Source organism: Clarias gariepinus, chromosome 17 (assembly GCF_024256425.1).
Source record: "Clarias gariepinus isolate MV-2021 ecotype Netherlands chromosome 17, CGAR_prim_01v2, whole genome shotgun sequence".
Taxonomy (NCBI): Eukaryota; Metazoa; Chordata; class Actinopteri; order Siluriformes; family Clariidae; genus Clarias; species Clarias gariepinus.
Genome location: NC_071116.1, coordinates 29422180 through 29435473, shown reverse-complemented (window position 1 = coordinate 29435473; position 13294 = coordinate 29422180). Strand labels below are relative to the sequence as shown.

The following is a 13294-nucleotide window of genomic DNA, read 5'->3' as shown; positions in this document are numbered from 1 at the left end:
TTAGAACACTCGGAACTCTCATAAGTTCTAACAGCAATTCCGAAAGTTAGAACTATATCTTAGAACCCCTTCAGAACCCTCGGTTAGAATTCTTAGAAAGTCGCAATCCTCCATAAGCACTCTCCAAGAATTAGAGCCCCATTCAGATCCTTCTAAAGTTTAGAACCCTAGTTTAGAACTATCAGAAGATTAGAACCCTCAGAGCTCTTAGAACTTTGAACCCTTTGAAAAAAGAAATTTAAGACGCTCACTTATACCCATCAGAAAATTACAACCGCGAGTTAGAACTCTCCAAGAGTTGGAAGCTTAGTTAGATCCTTCTGAAAGTTAGAATCCTGATGTTAGAAATGTCAGAAAATCACAACATGATAACATAATTGGAACCCTCCGTTAGATCCCTTAGTTACCTTTTTAAAGAAAACCTAAAACCTTGGGGTCCACTTGCATGGTGTCTTAGGGCTTAATACCCCTTAGGGTGTTGCCTTGTACCTCATAGGGTCCAGGTCCAATTCCCGGCCAGGTTCGATTCCCGCCTCTGTGTGCACGGAGTTTGCATGTTCTCCCTGTGTTTGGTGGGTTTCCTCCAGGTACTTCGATTTTCTCCCACAGTTTAAAGACCTGCAGATTAGGCTAATTGCCGTTCAGAAAAAAAATGCCGTAGTGTGTGTGAGTGTGAGATGGATTGGTACCCTGTTCAGGGTGTACCCCATTCCGGGTGTACCCCTGCCTCGTGCCTTAAGTTTCTTGGGATAGGTTCCAAGCCCCCTGCGTTCCCAAATACAGGATTGACGATGAGATGATGTTCTATGGAGCGCATAGATCTATGGAAGTAGATCTCTTTTAGGAAGGTATCAACCATAAATCATTAGAGAACCCTCTAATATTCCTAGAGAACCCTTTTAGGATCACACTTCCTTTAAGAAGTCTCTGAAAGATATGCAGCTTCCTTTCATCTTAAAGTGGGTCTGAGCATGCCAAATACTTTTAGAATTTAAGGAGGATTTTTAAAGGATTTTGGGCAGAAAAATCAACGTAGTAGTTGTTTAAGCTTTAAAGGTTTCATGTAGAACTTCATCACTAAGCAGGTTAAAGGTTTGAGATTAACCCTCAGCTTGTGTTTACCTATGAGGTAACTCCTAAAAAAGAGAGAAAGAAAAAGGTTCTTTAGTGGTTCTTTGCATGATTTATTGATCTGCTTTTTTAAAATAATGTTTCAACATTTTTGTTTTCTCCAGCCTGAAATTTTCCTCCATAAACACAAGAAAACATTACAGACAGAACATCTGCGCTTCTGTCACACCCAGCTTACTAATTACACCCCTGCATCTTAAACACATCTGGTCTTGGGTCATTCTGCACACACACACACACACACACACACACACCTACTGTACCTTTATTGGTCATCCATATCACTGCTGTGCTTTTTGTATGATGAAATATCCAAATAAATAAATAAATAAATAAATATTTAACCCTTAATTCAGCTAGCATCCATTTCTTAGGTATGTAACTCTCAGGAAAAACGGTTCTTCACATGACTTATGGTTTTTAATTTTTAATTTTAACAATCTCATTTTGCCTCCTTGTTAAAACACTTCACAGTTCCATGTAGAACCCTTCACATTTCTCTTTTAGAAAAAGTACGAGTAAGGAACCCTTCCTATGTCCACCAAGGCAGTTTCGTGTTTTCAGGCAGCCAAAAGACCGTCCTTCAGACAGAAGAACCTTCTCCATGATGGCACCAAGACTTTTCTGGGCTAGAACAAAGAACCGCTTATGTCAGGGGCCAGGGGTGCGATTATCACAACAAGCTAAACATTTGTGATCGCCATCTTTAAAAAATGGACTCAATATGCAGTGGGGAGCTCAAATGCTTTCCAGTAATGATAAAGCCATGAGAACTGCTCACAAAGCTGTTTGCCATTGTCGTTGATGTGCACGCCGCTAGCAGTGACGCTAGCATTTTATGCATTTTATTGGCTGCTATGATTGCCGTTAGTGTTGTCGCTAGCAGTGCTGGGTTAGTAGAGCCGTACACAGACGTAAACAGTGACACAATGAGGTTAATCTCCAGCCTATATAAAAACAAAGCCAGTTTTTAGGAGTTTTTAGGTTCGGTACAGTTTAGGTATTTCTTTTTAATAGTGACCAAGATACATGAACAGGATAATGTAATAGACTTTGATAAAGGTTCTTTTTTTATTTTTTTGCAGAACCTTAATCAAACCCTAATCTATCCAGTGAATATCTTGGTATATGGTTCTGTATAGAACACTTAAACGTTCCTAAAGACGCCACACATCAGACATCACACCTGTCTCTCTGCATTACGATCCATCACAGCGTCTACACTCCAGTTAACTGTCTTAACATCATTCTGCATCAGACTCAGAGTCCTAGTGTTTGTCTTTTGTTGGGTTCTTGGGTCCAGAATCTGCAACATGTAAAAAAAAAAAAAAGAGAACAGTTTCTTCTGCTGTAAGTAACTGATGCATTGTTTTGTGTATTTTTCCCCCAAAACAGGAGCAGACATGACTGTACAGACAGAACATCAATGCTTCTGTCATGCTCTGGTCACTAATTACACCCCTGCCCCTCAAACACACCTAGTCTTGAATAGTATGACACCTGTACACACACACACACACACACCCACACACACACTCTACTTCACTGACCGAATCTGTAATTTCTGAGGCAAAAAGAAAAGATCGGTCCACAGAAAGATTTGTTTAAAGTCTACAGACGTATACTTCAGTAATAATAATAATTTTATTTGTACAGAACAGAAGACAGCTTGAAATAAAACTGGATGTAGATTTATAAAAAGGAAAACTCTCGAGACTGAAAAGAAGGAAACCCATCACCTCCTGCTCTCAGCTTCACTATAGGACGGATGGATTATGTAAGGAATAAGACACCTGAGAGTGTGTGTTGATGAGAAGATCCTCCGCGCCGGAGTGGTGTGTGACACGGCCCAACACGGAGCAGATTACTGTTATATACAATAACTAGTTAATCTGTAGTGTGTTATTCTAATTAATTCACAGCGATTACAGCGTTTCAATGATTATTATTCAACAGTTCGTTCTGCCCGAGTGATCTGATTGGATGAAAGTCAAAGCACCAGCGGTGATGATGGACAGCAACAGCACTGTGAGGTGTAACTCTATGTATGAGTGGGCGTGTCCCAGGTGTTGTCCAGTGGTTAATGACACTAACTGTGTGTCTCAGCGTGGGTGAGATGGTCAAATGTTCCTTAGATGGCTAAAAGAGAAATTTAGTAGACATTTAAGCTTTAAAGGTTCCATTTAGAACCTTAAAACTAAGTGTCCAACAAGTGAATATCTTGTTGCCTGATTGTATATACAACCTCTGGATGTTTCCCAAAACTTAATTAGTTCAATGTTCTAAAACCTTCCCTTTACACAGGACGCATGTGACTTCGGTGTGTCACGCCTCTTTTTTTAGTGTGGATTGCATGGATCGTATGTGACTTGCAATCTTTTCGAATCCCACTGTTACTATGGAAACGATAAAATTTTCAACTAAATGCACCACTTATTCGTGTCACAGTCAGAGCAACAATTTCTATTATTTTAATTTAAAAGAAGACACACGACCCATCGATTGACGGACGGCTGAGTTAAATATTAAAGAGGAAAACTAACATCGCGTAGTGAGTCACAGCTGTTTCGTTAATCGCGACAAACTCAGGATCGTTTTCTGAAGTGAAATAAAATCTGTAAGTGAGGAATAAAAAAGACAAAGCAGGTATTTGACTGTGGGTCTTCAGTGAGCGGCCAGGCACGGAAGCTTAAGCAGCTCTAATTACAGCTGAGTTCGTTTAAAAAAGGATGAAGAGAACGCTGATCCCTGGCTAAGATCTACAACCTCGCTGCTGAAGAACACACGTATCTAATCATCAAGAACATTCAGGATTCTTCAGGATTTATACGCTACTTAAATACAGTAGAATTTCCCCTGGTTTTAATGCTGGTAGTGTTTACTTTTTTTTTCATTCCTGTCCTCCATACAGTGTTTCAGAGGTGAAGGGAAGCTGAGAACATCTACACTACCTTACTGAACTTAAGTACATATTTCACGTATCTGTGGTTTACATGTAGTAGGTTTATTAGAGGATACTTTTTACTTTTGCTCTGTTTAAAAGTACAGCAAAAATCTGTACTTTTACTCCACTACATTTCTGCAGGGAAACAACATGTTCACAATTTGAAAGCAGAGAGACAGAGACAGGGATAGAGACAGAGACAGAGAGACAGAGAGATTTTTACTATGATTATTTTAATACTTTTGATACTTAAATAAATTAGAAGGCGAGTACTTTTGTACTTTTACTCAAGTTCACATGTAAATAGAGGACTTGTACTTATACACTGAAAAAAATAATCCTTTGAATTTACTTGATGTTAATGTGTACACACATCAGTCCCACATCATCAATATGTGGCCAAATTACACAATTTTTGCCGGCTAAACCAAAGTATTTCATCATGTTAAACTTGTGTGAAAGAATCATGTTGATTTAACATAATCTTTATTATTTACTGTAACAGCAATTGATTGTGCAACTGTAATGTAATTGAATTATTATGTCTATGATTCTCCATTATCATTAAAAAGTCTAACAATTTCTTAGTGCTTACATTATTCAAATGTTTATTGTAATTTTAATTAAAAAAAAGTAATCAGTCAAATTAATTTTATTAGGTTCATTTAACTTATTTACTACAGCTGCGTCCAACATAATTTAATACTGTTAACATAAATGAATAGCGCTGGTACAACATATTTTTCAGTTGTAAATTAAGTTGATCCAACTCAAGTACTGTAAATTTAAATTAAAAGTCCTGGTCAACAGAATTCTGTGAAGGAAGGAAGCATAAGACAAACGGGATAAAACTGAGATTTTTATTTTATATTTATTAAAAACTCCTGAAGTCAGATGCAGACAGGACACTTTCACTCACAAACTCCTGTGAAAAAATACAGAGATAGATTCAATTAAAATTCATGATACTTAATTTATCAAATGAACAATATTTATACTTTCTTCCTCTCGCTTCACAACTCATGAGAACAGACCGAAACCAGAACCGAACCGCAGATTAAGCACGCGCATATAACCGTCTGTATTTTAAGTGTGATTAAAAATACAAGAAATAGCTTAAACCAAAATAACGTGACTAAACATCGCTAAACAGCAGGTGACATTTATGTTCAGTATTTCGTTTCTATTTAGAAAGATGGGAATTAATTCCTGCTTACCTTTTCCACACGCCCGCCAAACGTTTGTCTTCTCAACACGCTGTGTTCTCTTCTCGCGATGTCTTCTCGCGATGTTTGATCTGATATTTGAGGTTTTCATAGTGACGAGATCTCTTTGGTTTATCTCAACATAATTGAATCTAATACATGGTAAGTTATTGATTTCATGCGAATACAACATCATTTATTCATGTTCATCTTAGAAACATGAAATTATTATGTACAAAACACATATAACATTTTAGTACATGTAACAGGTAGCCAGGTTAATTTTTTTGAGTGTACTTGAGTAATACTTGCTGTAGGGAATCTTCTTCTACTTTTAGTCAAGTACAAGATCTCTGTACTTTGTCCACATCTGCAGATTTTAAGCCTTATCGATGTATTGGATTACGAACATTATGTTCCAGAAGCGGACTCGTAAATCAAAGTGAATTTCCCCCATAAGAAATAATGGAAAATCTAATTATTCGTTCCGCAGCCCCCCAAAAAATAAATAAAAATAATTGATACAAAATATAAAGTAAAAATAAAACACATAACGGCATGCTGACACAGAGAGAGAGAAAATGGACACTCTGCCCTACACAGAAACACTGCTCTGTCGTGACTCTTTTCAAAGGTAAAGTGCAGGTTAATTTGTTTGTTTTATTTTTACGTTACAGCAGTGATTCCGTTAGTGTTAAAAATGTTTCTGTCTCAACTTCATAAAGTGAGCCAGATGAAGATCAGCAAAATCTAGGACAACATCAATCCAGCCTGGGATGGATAATCTTTCAGACTCAGTGTTTTTAACTTTTGCTATGCTTTGTGCTTTCATGGTCTTTTATTCTATCACCTAGAAACTCTTTCATCATACTCACATGCTGCTGCTTCGATGATAATTCATATATGTTAGAGATCTCTATGTATAGTTATCTCTGACCATCAATCTCAACCTGTCTGTCTTTAATACTAAGATTTTTAAAATGTGTCTCTTGCTCTAATATAAATCATGTGATCAGTCAGTAGTATCTATAAACCCGGGTTATGGTGTTCTGGAGTGGTAACATGCGCTCTGGTCATTTTATTGATCTGATATTCCACCCAGAAACTCTGTACATAACATACTGTACATGCACGTGTAAGATGAGCCTGAACAACCTCTATACATTTTTTCCGTCTCTGAATTTTGCCCGTTCCATTCGCATTTGTCAAGAAAATGGTATGCAAATATTTAGCTTTGTAGTTTGAGGAACAGGACAAACTTCCAGTCTCTCTACACTTGAATGACGATCCCGGCCGAGGTGGCTCGGAGCCCACTGCCGTCGCTCCCGTGAACGATCAGCGAGTGTAACGCATGAGCCTTCCAAAACGACAGATAACTTGCTGCAAATTTGAGGAGGAGACGCAGAGAAAACTTTCTACCGTGATGGTGTCCAAGCACTGGTGAGACACTGGGAAAAGTGCATTAGTGTATCAGGGGATTATATCAGGGAGACATAAAGGGAGGGTTTACTCTTAGAATTGCGTTCTAAAGTCCCGGTTTGACTTGAACGCTCCTTGTGGATAGAAATTCAAAGCAATTAAATACTCACTGGGAAATTCCTCAGTTATTTAATGAAGGGTTCTTCATGGGTTCCTCAATAATAATGAAAATAATAATTATCTTTATTTATAGAGTAATTTTCATACACCTGCTGGCTTTAAAGTGCTGTCGAATTAATAGTCCTAAAGTTTTCTCACTCATTCTCTACAGCGTTTATCCTATAAGGGTCTGTCCCAGGCCACTCGGGGCACAAGGCGGGGCACAAGGCGGGGCACAAGGCGGGGCACACGGCGGGGCATCTATTTAACATTAAACATATTCTATGTAAATATGCACGAGATGGACTGTAGTGTTAAATAGATAATGCAAATACAGTATATGAGTCACATGGATGTGTTTTAAATGAATTAGTTAAGGTGATTGATGATCTGGGAACATTTTGTTCTGCGGTTTGTTCAATCCTACAGCATTAAAGCCCCAGGATTATGAAACAAGGGGAAACACCAAACATTCCATCAAACACACAGATCAGACATGTGGATTATTTTTCATTCATTATTCACTGTTTTATTGGTTACACAATCAGTCGATTCCATCATGTACATGTTAAAGAACACTACAGTCATCTTGCTTTAATAATAAGAATAATAAATGCTTAAATTGTAGGCAAGCAGGAACAGGAAAGAAAGAAAGAAAAAAAAATAAAGGATGCTCCTTTTGATAAAAACACTAAAGAACAAAGGCAGGACTTATCGGGTGTAGAGCGCTGAACAGATATCTGTTTACTCTAGTAATGTGCTCGCTTTGTGTAGCTGGAGAAAGACACAAGAAAGATGATCTCTCTGAAAGGCTTTGATGGTCTGAAACTGAAACGTGAGAGTCCTTCAGGGGGCCTTCAGTGTGTGTGTGTGTGTGTGTGTGTGTGGGGGGGGGGGGGGGGGGGGGTTGTTAATGTGGTCACTAACGAACAATTGGAGCTTTATTTTTTGACTCCGGTTCTTATTTCTTGGATTCCTCGATTTGCTCCACCTCGCTGGACTCGTCCACTACCTTCCCGTTGATCATGGTCTGAGTGACCACCTTGACGATCTTCCTGGTGCGAACATCAGGCTCTTCTGCAGAAAAGAAACAGCAACACTCAGTCAGTCAAGTCAACCCAGGCTGATACAATACAGAGAGAGATGTTTTTGTCGTGTGAGGTTTGCGTAGCCAAGGACGTGCTGCTGTGTTTTGCTACGTTGCCCCGTTTACGGCGTTTAATCTGTCATTAGTCTACAGCCACGGCCTCTGTGAGTCGCCTGGCTGCTATGAGACGTGTGTGGACCTCTCGAGCCCTGTTGGGCGAGATAATATCGCCATGTATTTTTTGTTCTAATCTCAAGTTAATTCAGGTCTCCAGGCTGTGAGAGTGAGCAGGGTGGGACTCGAGCCACAGCGAGCTCTTATCACAGCGAAAGCTGCTCATGTCAGAGCGTGACCTGGGTGTGAACGTGTCATTTATTTCCCTTTGTAAACATGTTAACAAACGTTCTTTTGCACGCTGGCACGCTTCGATACTCACTCTTAGGAGGAGGAGGGACTTCCTTAACGCTGCAGGAGAAAAGAATAAACAGGAAATCAGAGGTGAAATAAACCAAACTAGGAGATGTATTACTTGTTATTAGACAGTAAGTGAAACCCCTGAATTTGGGCACTCACGCTTCCTCTCCCTCAAGAAGGCGCCTGTAGGTGGCGATCTCCAGCTCCAGGTTCTGTTTGATGCGCAGGAGCTGCTCGTAGTCGGTCTTGTTGCGCTGCATGTCGAGCCGAAGCTGAGACAGATCCTCCTCCAGCTGGGTCAGCGTGGCCTGCAGGCGCTCCATCTCCAGGGCGTACTTCTGACCCGTTTCACCCAGGTTCCCATCCAGGGCGGAGACCTGCAGGACGAGACGGGGACGAGACCAATATAAAGGATTGTCAGTGTGTGATTTGGGGAAAGTTACACAGTTTCCAAATAGCTCTGTCATGCATTAGGCCAGAGATGAAGCTAAACGAAGAGCTTAATGAAGACTGGGTGAAGGAGGAAGGGTTTTCTGCTTACGAAGTATTAGAGGATGAAAACTGATTTATTTTTCCACATAAATACACATATATGCATAAAATATATGACCTCAGACTTCAAAAAACAGGGACAGCCATTATACCGTATCACACAGTTCTTTCATTTCTTTATGACAAGTTTCCATCTAAAGACTGTGACCTGGAACTGTCTTTACTGTAGAACCCTGAAGCTCAGGGGTTCCCCTGTCTATCAAAGCAACACTTATTGAATTGAACCAATTTTTTCCTAGAAGTACAATATAAACATGAAAACTCCATTATGGAAACAATCAACGGTTATTACCCGGTTTAACTGGTTTAACCCAAACCACCAGCTTGCAAGTAAAGTCACCTTCAACCCTCGGAGATCCGTCGAATGGATTTAACTTTGCTTATAAATAAATCCATGTGCAATTTATTTTACAGTGGTGTGCACAATCAAAACATTTTTTTTGTTGTTAATGAGGAGGAGGATAAGGAGGAAGAAGACACACACACACACACACACACATATCCTGCACCATCATACCATAGGTCAGCAGGTTTATGTTTATGTGAATGGGATTAATTTCCCCTTCAGCAGCCTGTATTTGGGGTTGTGTAAGGTCAGGTGCAGGTGCTGCTCGGTTATGGCAGAAATCATAATCGTGATTATCTTGGACTCGATACTGAAATCATCTTTGGAAACATCCTGCATTAAAGCTTTAAAACAAACTCGCATGAAAATGTTCTTTTTCTAACTAATTAATGTATTTATTTATTTGTTTATTTATTATTATTATTATTACTATTATTAATAATTAATTTTTTTATTAACAAAAGATGAATGCCACAACCTTACTTGGGATTATAGTGAGGGCCAAAACAGCCTGCAGTAAGATAACAAATGTATCACAAAATAAAAAATATGTTGCAGAATATAACACTATACGTAACTCACTCACTCACTCATCTTCTATACCACTTCATCCTGTTCAGGGTCGCAGGGAGCCTATCCCAGGAAGCTTAGGGCACGAGGCGGGGTACACCCTGGACAGGGTGCCAATCCATCGCAGGGCACACACCCATTCACACACCATGGGCAATGTGGGAACGGCAATTAGTCTAACCTGCATATCTTTGGACTGTGGGAGGAAACCGGAGTACCCGGGGGAAACCCACCAAGCACGAGGAGAACATGCAAACTCAGAGACGGGAATCGTACCCGGACCCTGGAGGTGCAAGGCGACAGTGCTAACCACGACACCACCGTGCCGCCTACTATACATAACATTAAATTATAATAATCATTTCACCACGATTGTCTTATTTATTACTATGATCAATCTTTGGATACTCAGACACATTAGCGTCCTCTGTGGTTTTCAGCCCGTGTCCTGGATATTTTAGTGTTTTTTATCGGCTCCATCATCTACATCCACTTAATTGCAGAAAAGATTGTGAATTAGTTCAGGTCAGGTGTGCTGGAAGCTAAAAAAACACGAGACTGTTGCTCTAGATGTAGTGCAAATTGTGTGTGTGTGTTGGGGGGGGGGGGGGGCTTCTATGCAAACTGTTAATCATATGAAAACAAATAAAGGAAGTGTTTGACAAGCTTCAGTGTTTGCACTGGTTCATTCCATCCTAACAAGGGGGAAAATATTGAAATGGAACACACACACACACACACACAAACACACACACACACACACACACACACACACACACACACACAAACACACACACACTGTATAAATAAATATCTGGCTGTAAAACAAGTTTGCTGACATTCAATCAAATTGCACCTAATGGTAAAACAGATCTCTATTTAGCTTCTGATCGTGACTGTTACTGACCGGCTGATGGAGGAGACACGATTCTGTGGAACTGCGTCCAGACAGAGGTTCCTTCTACACAAACTCCTTACAACATTTTTATTTCATGTTAGGACAGGATGGATTGTGGATATTCCATGGAAAAGGAAAAAAAACATGAATGTGTGTGTGTGTGTGTGTGTGTGTGTAGGAGGGGATTTGCTTGTGCTTTTCTTAAATTCCTTTGAAGCAGACCCTTATGCAATCTGTTTACTGTAAATGCAGTAAATGCCCGACTCAGAGCACTCTGAGCGGAGACAGACATCTCCTGATCTGAGAGCGAGATTGTGTCTTAAGTGAAAATCAAGATCTCATGAGAAAGGTTGCGGCTGATACAGCAGGTGATACGGAGGGATTACTCAGTCCTCCGCGAGCACAAATGCCACTTTAAGCAGCATCGCTTTCACATTCTCGACCTGAAATCGTCTGACCCTGTCAGCCAGGTGCTTGTGGACCGGGGAACCAAAAAAAAAACAAGAACTAAAACCAGGACACGGCAGCAGGGGGACACGGGCCGGGCAGCGCTTTGGGGACGTGTGTTTGAAAAGGGCACAGGCTTAAATTGCGCTGTAACTCTATGCGCACTCAAGAAGTTCAGCCTGTAAACAGGAGCCGTGTTTTTAAAAGGTTCCCCCTCCTTCATCTTGATGGTTTCTGACCTGTTTGTGGAGGCTCTCCAGTTCCACCTCCAGGGTCTGCAGGAAGCGCTGCCTCTCGGTGAGTTCGCTCTGAGCCCCTCGCAGTGCCTCGTTGCTCTCGTGCACCTCCGTCTGCACCACCTCCAGCTACAAGGGGAACACGGGAAAGTTTAATTACGCCGTTCCCACACCAGACTATAAGGAATGTTACACATGGGTTCCATAGCAGACAAGTTCTTTATCATTCACGTCTGGGGAATTTTAAAAAGCTGGTGTGAAAAAAGTTAAAGGTGTAGTCTGTCTCTGAGATGTCTGGATGGTTTATTATTATTTTTTTACATCAGAAATCATCTAAAAACCTGATTATTTTCCTCTAACAGTAAGTATTTTTAATCTCCAATAGCCTCCTACAGGTTTTTACCAACCAAACTGACACTTTTTGGACTGGAGACTCCTTCCTTTACATCTACATCAAACTACCCATCTCCTTACAAGAGGATCGCCTCCCCATATCAACCACTACACACGTTCCAGAATTCCCAACACCAACACCCAGTTGAAATCACCAACCTTTTTGCGGTACCAGTCCTCCGTCTCTTCTTTGTTCTTATGAACTATGCCCTCATACTGGGAGCGGAGCTCAGCCAGCACCGAGCCGAGCTCAGGGCCGCGAGCGGCGTCCACCTCCACGTTGACGTCCTCCTGGGCTATCCGCGCCCGCAGGCTGTCCATCTCCTGCAGAGAGTTCTCATAGCATCACATGTCTCTCAGCCGTTCATTGTAATAGTATTTGATTATGGTGAGTGTGTGTAAATTCACATTTGTTTAATCGGGTGTGGTCTGTAAAGTACACGTGTGTACAAGTATGTATGCATCAGAGTTGAAGAACTTAATACCACAGCGTGGTGTAAAGTAGGTGGAAGTGTTTTCATTATTAATTCCGTCGTTAAATATTTAATGGACACCTCGAGTTACCTTCTGCTGCATTTGTAACGACTATGTGACTTGCACGAGACTAGCCACTCGTCTAATCCGCGTCTTAGGAAAGCGTCCAAACTGATGGAGAATCGGAAATATCAATTTCCACTATTTATAAAAAAGCCTTATAATGAGTTTCTTTAAAAAAAAAAACAGCCCTGCAATTAATTTCAATACTAATGACCTCATCGAAGATATTTTTAGTCATCAAAATCAAATTTAACTAATGACAATTACGATTGCACCCATTGGTCAAAAAGAAGCCAATTGGGTCAGGAGAGTTAATATCAGGGTTGCCAGGTTGGGATAGTTTAAATCATTAAGTCCCTAAGATTTTGTTTCAGATGCAATTAAATCTAACCTAAAAAAGGTTTGAGTGTGGACAAATTGCTCAAAACAAGCTGCTAGATTTTCCATCATCTCTACAAATGAATTCATCCTGGCTTTAAGTGTAATTGGAGTGTGATATCGTGTGAACTTCCTTTTGTACCTCCTCGTGGTTCTTCTTGAGGAAGTAGAGCTCCTCTTTCAGGCTGTCCAGATCTCCCCGTAGTGTAGCGATGATCTGATCATGGTCTGTCTTGGCCTTTTTCAGAGCCACACAATCCCTCTCCACTGACTGACACATAGCACTCTCAGTTTCCCATCTGGAACATGAACAGACTTCCATCACCACTTCAACATCCATCACCAATTTCACTAGCTGTTTCTTTTACTCAAACCAGGAATGGAATTCAACTTTAATTTTGGAAACCAACAGCAAACAGCAAAGTTTTTACAAAACCAGGTTGAAGTGAAAACTATTTAGAAGGTGTAAGAAACCTTTATGTACCTTCTTTTTTTAAATGAACGTAGATCTCCAGGACATGGGTTAGATATCTCTCGTTTACATTCACAGAAAAAAGGTCAAATCATGTAAAGAACTT

The 13294-nt window shown here is 40.3% G+C and overlaps 1 protein-coding gene across 1 annotated transcript in view; it reads right to left on the bottom strand.

The window, feature by feature from the left end:
• Positions 1–7741: 7741 nt before the first annotated feature.
• Positions 7742–13294, bottom strand: part of si:ch211-243g18.2 (uncharacterized protein LOC559906 homolog) — a 35818-nt gene continuing 30265 nt past the window's right edge. The window contains exons 5-10 of the mRNA XM_053515827.1: positions 12859–13015; positions 11961–12125; positions 11412–11537; positions 8519–8736; positions 8382–8410; positions 7742–7935 (exon numbers count right to left, since the gene is read on the bottom strand). Of these exons, the coding sequence (XP_053371802.1) occupies positions 7820–7935; positions 8382–8410; positions 8519–8736; positions 11412–11537; positions 11961–12125; positions 12859–13015 (811 nt within the window). The 3' untranslated portion in view covers positions 7742–7819. The remainder of the gene's footprint in view (positions 7936–8381; positions 8411–8518; positions 8737–11411; positions 11538–11960; positions 12126–12858; positions 13016–13294) is intronic.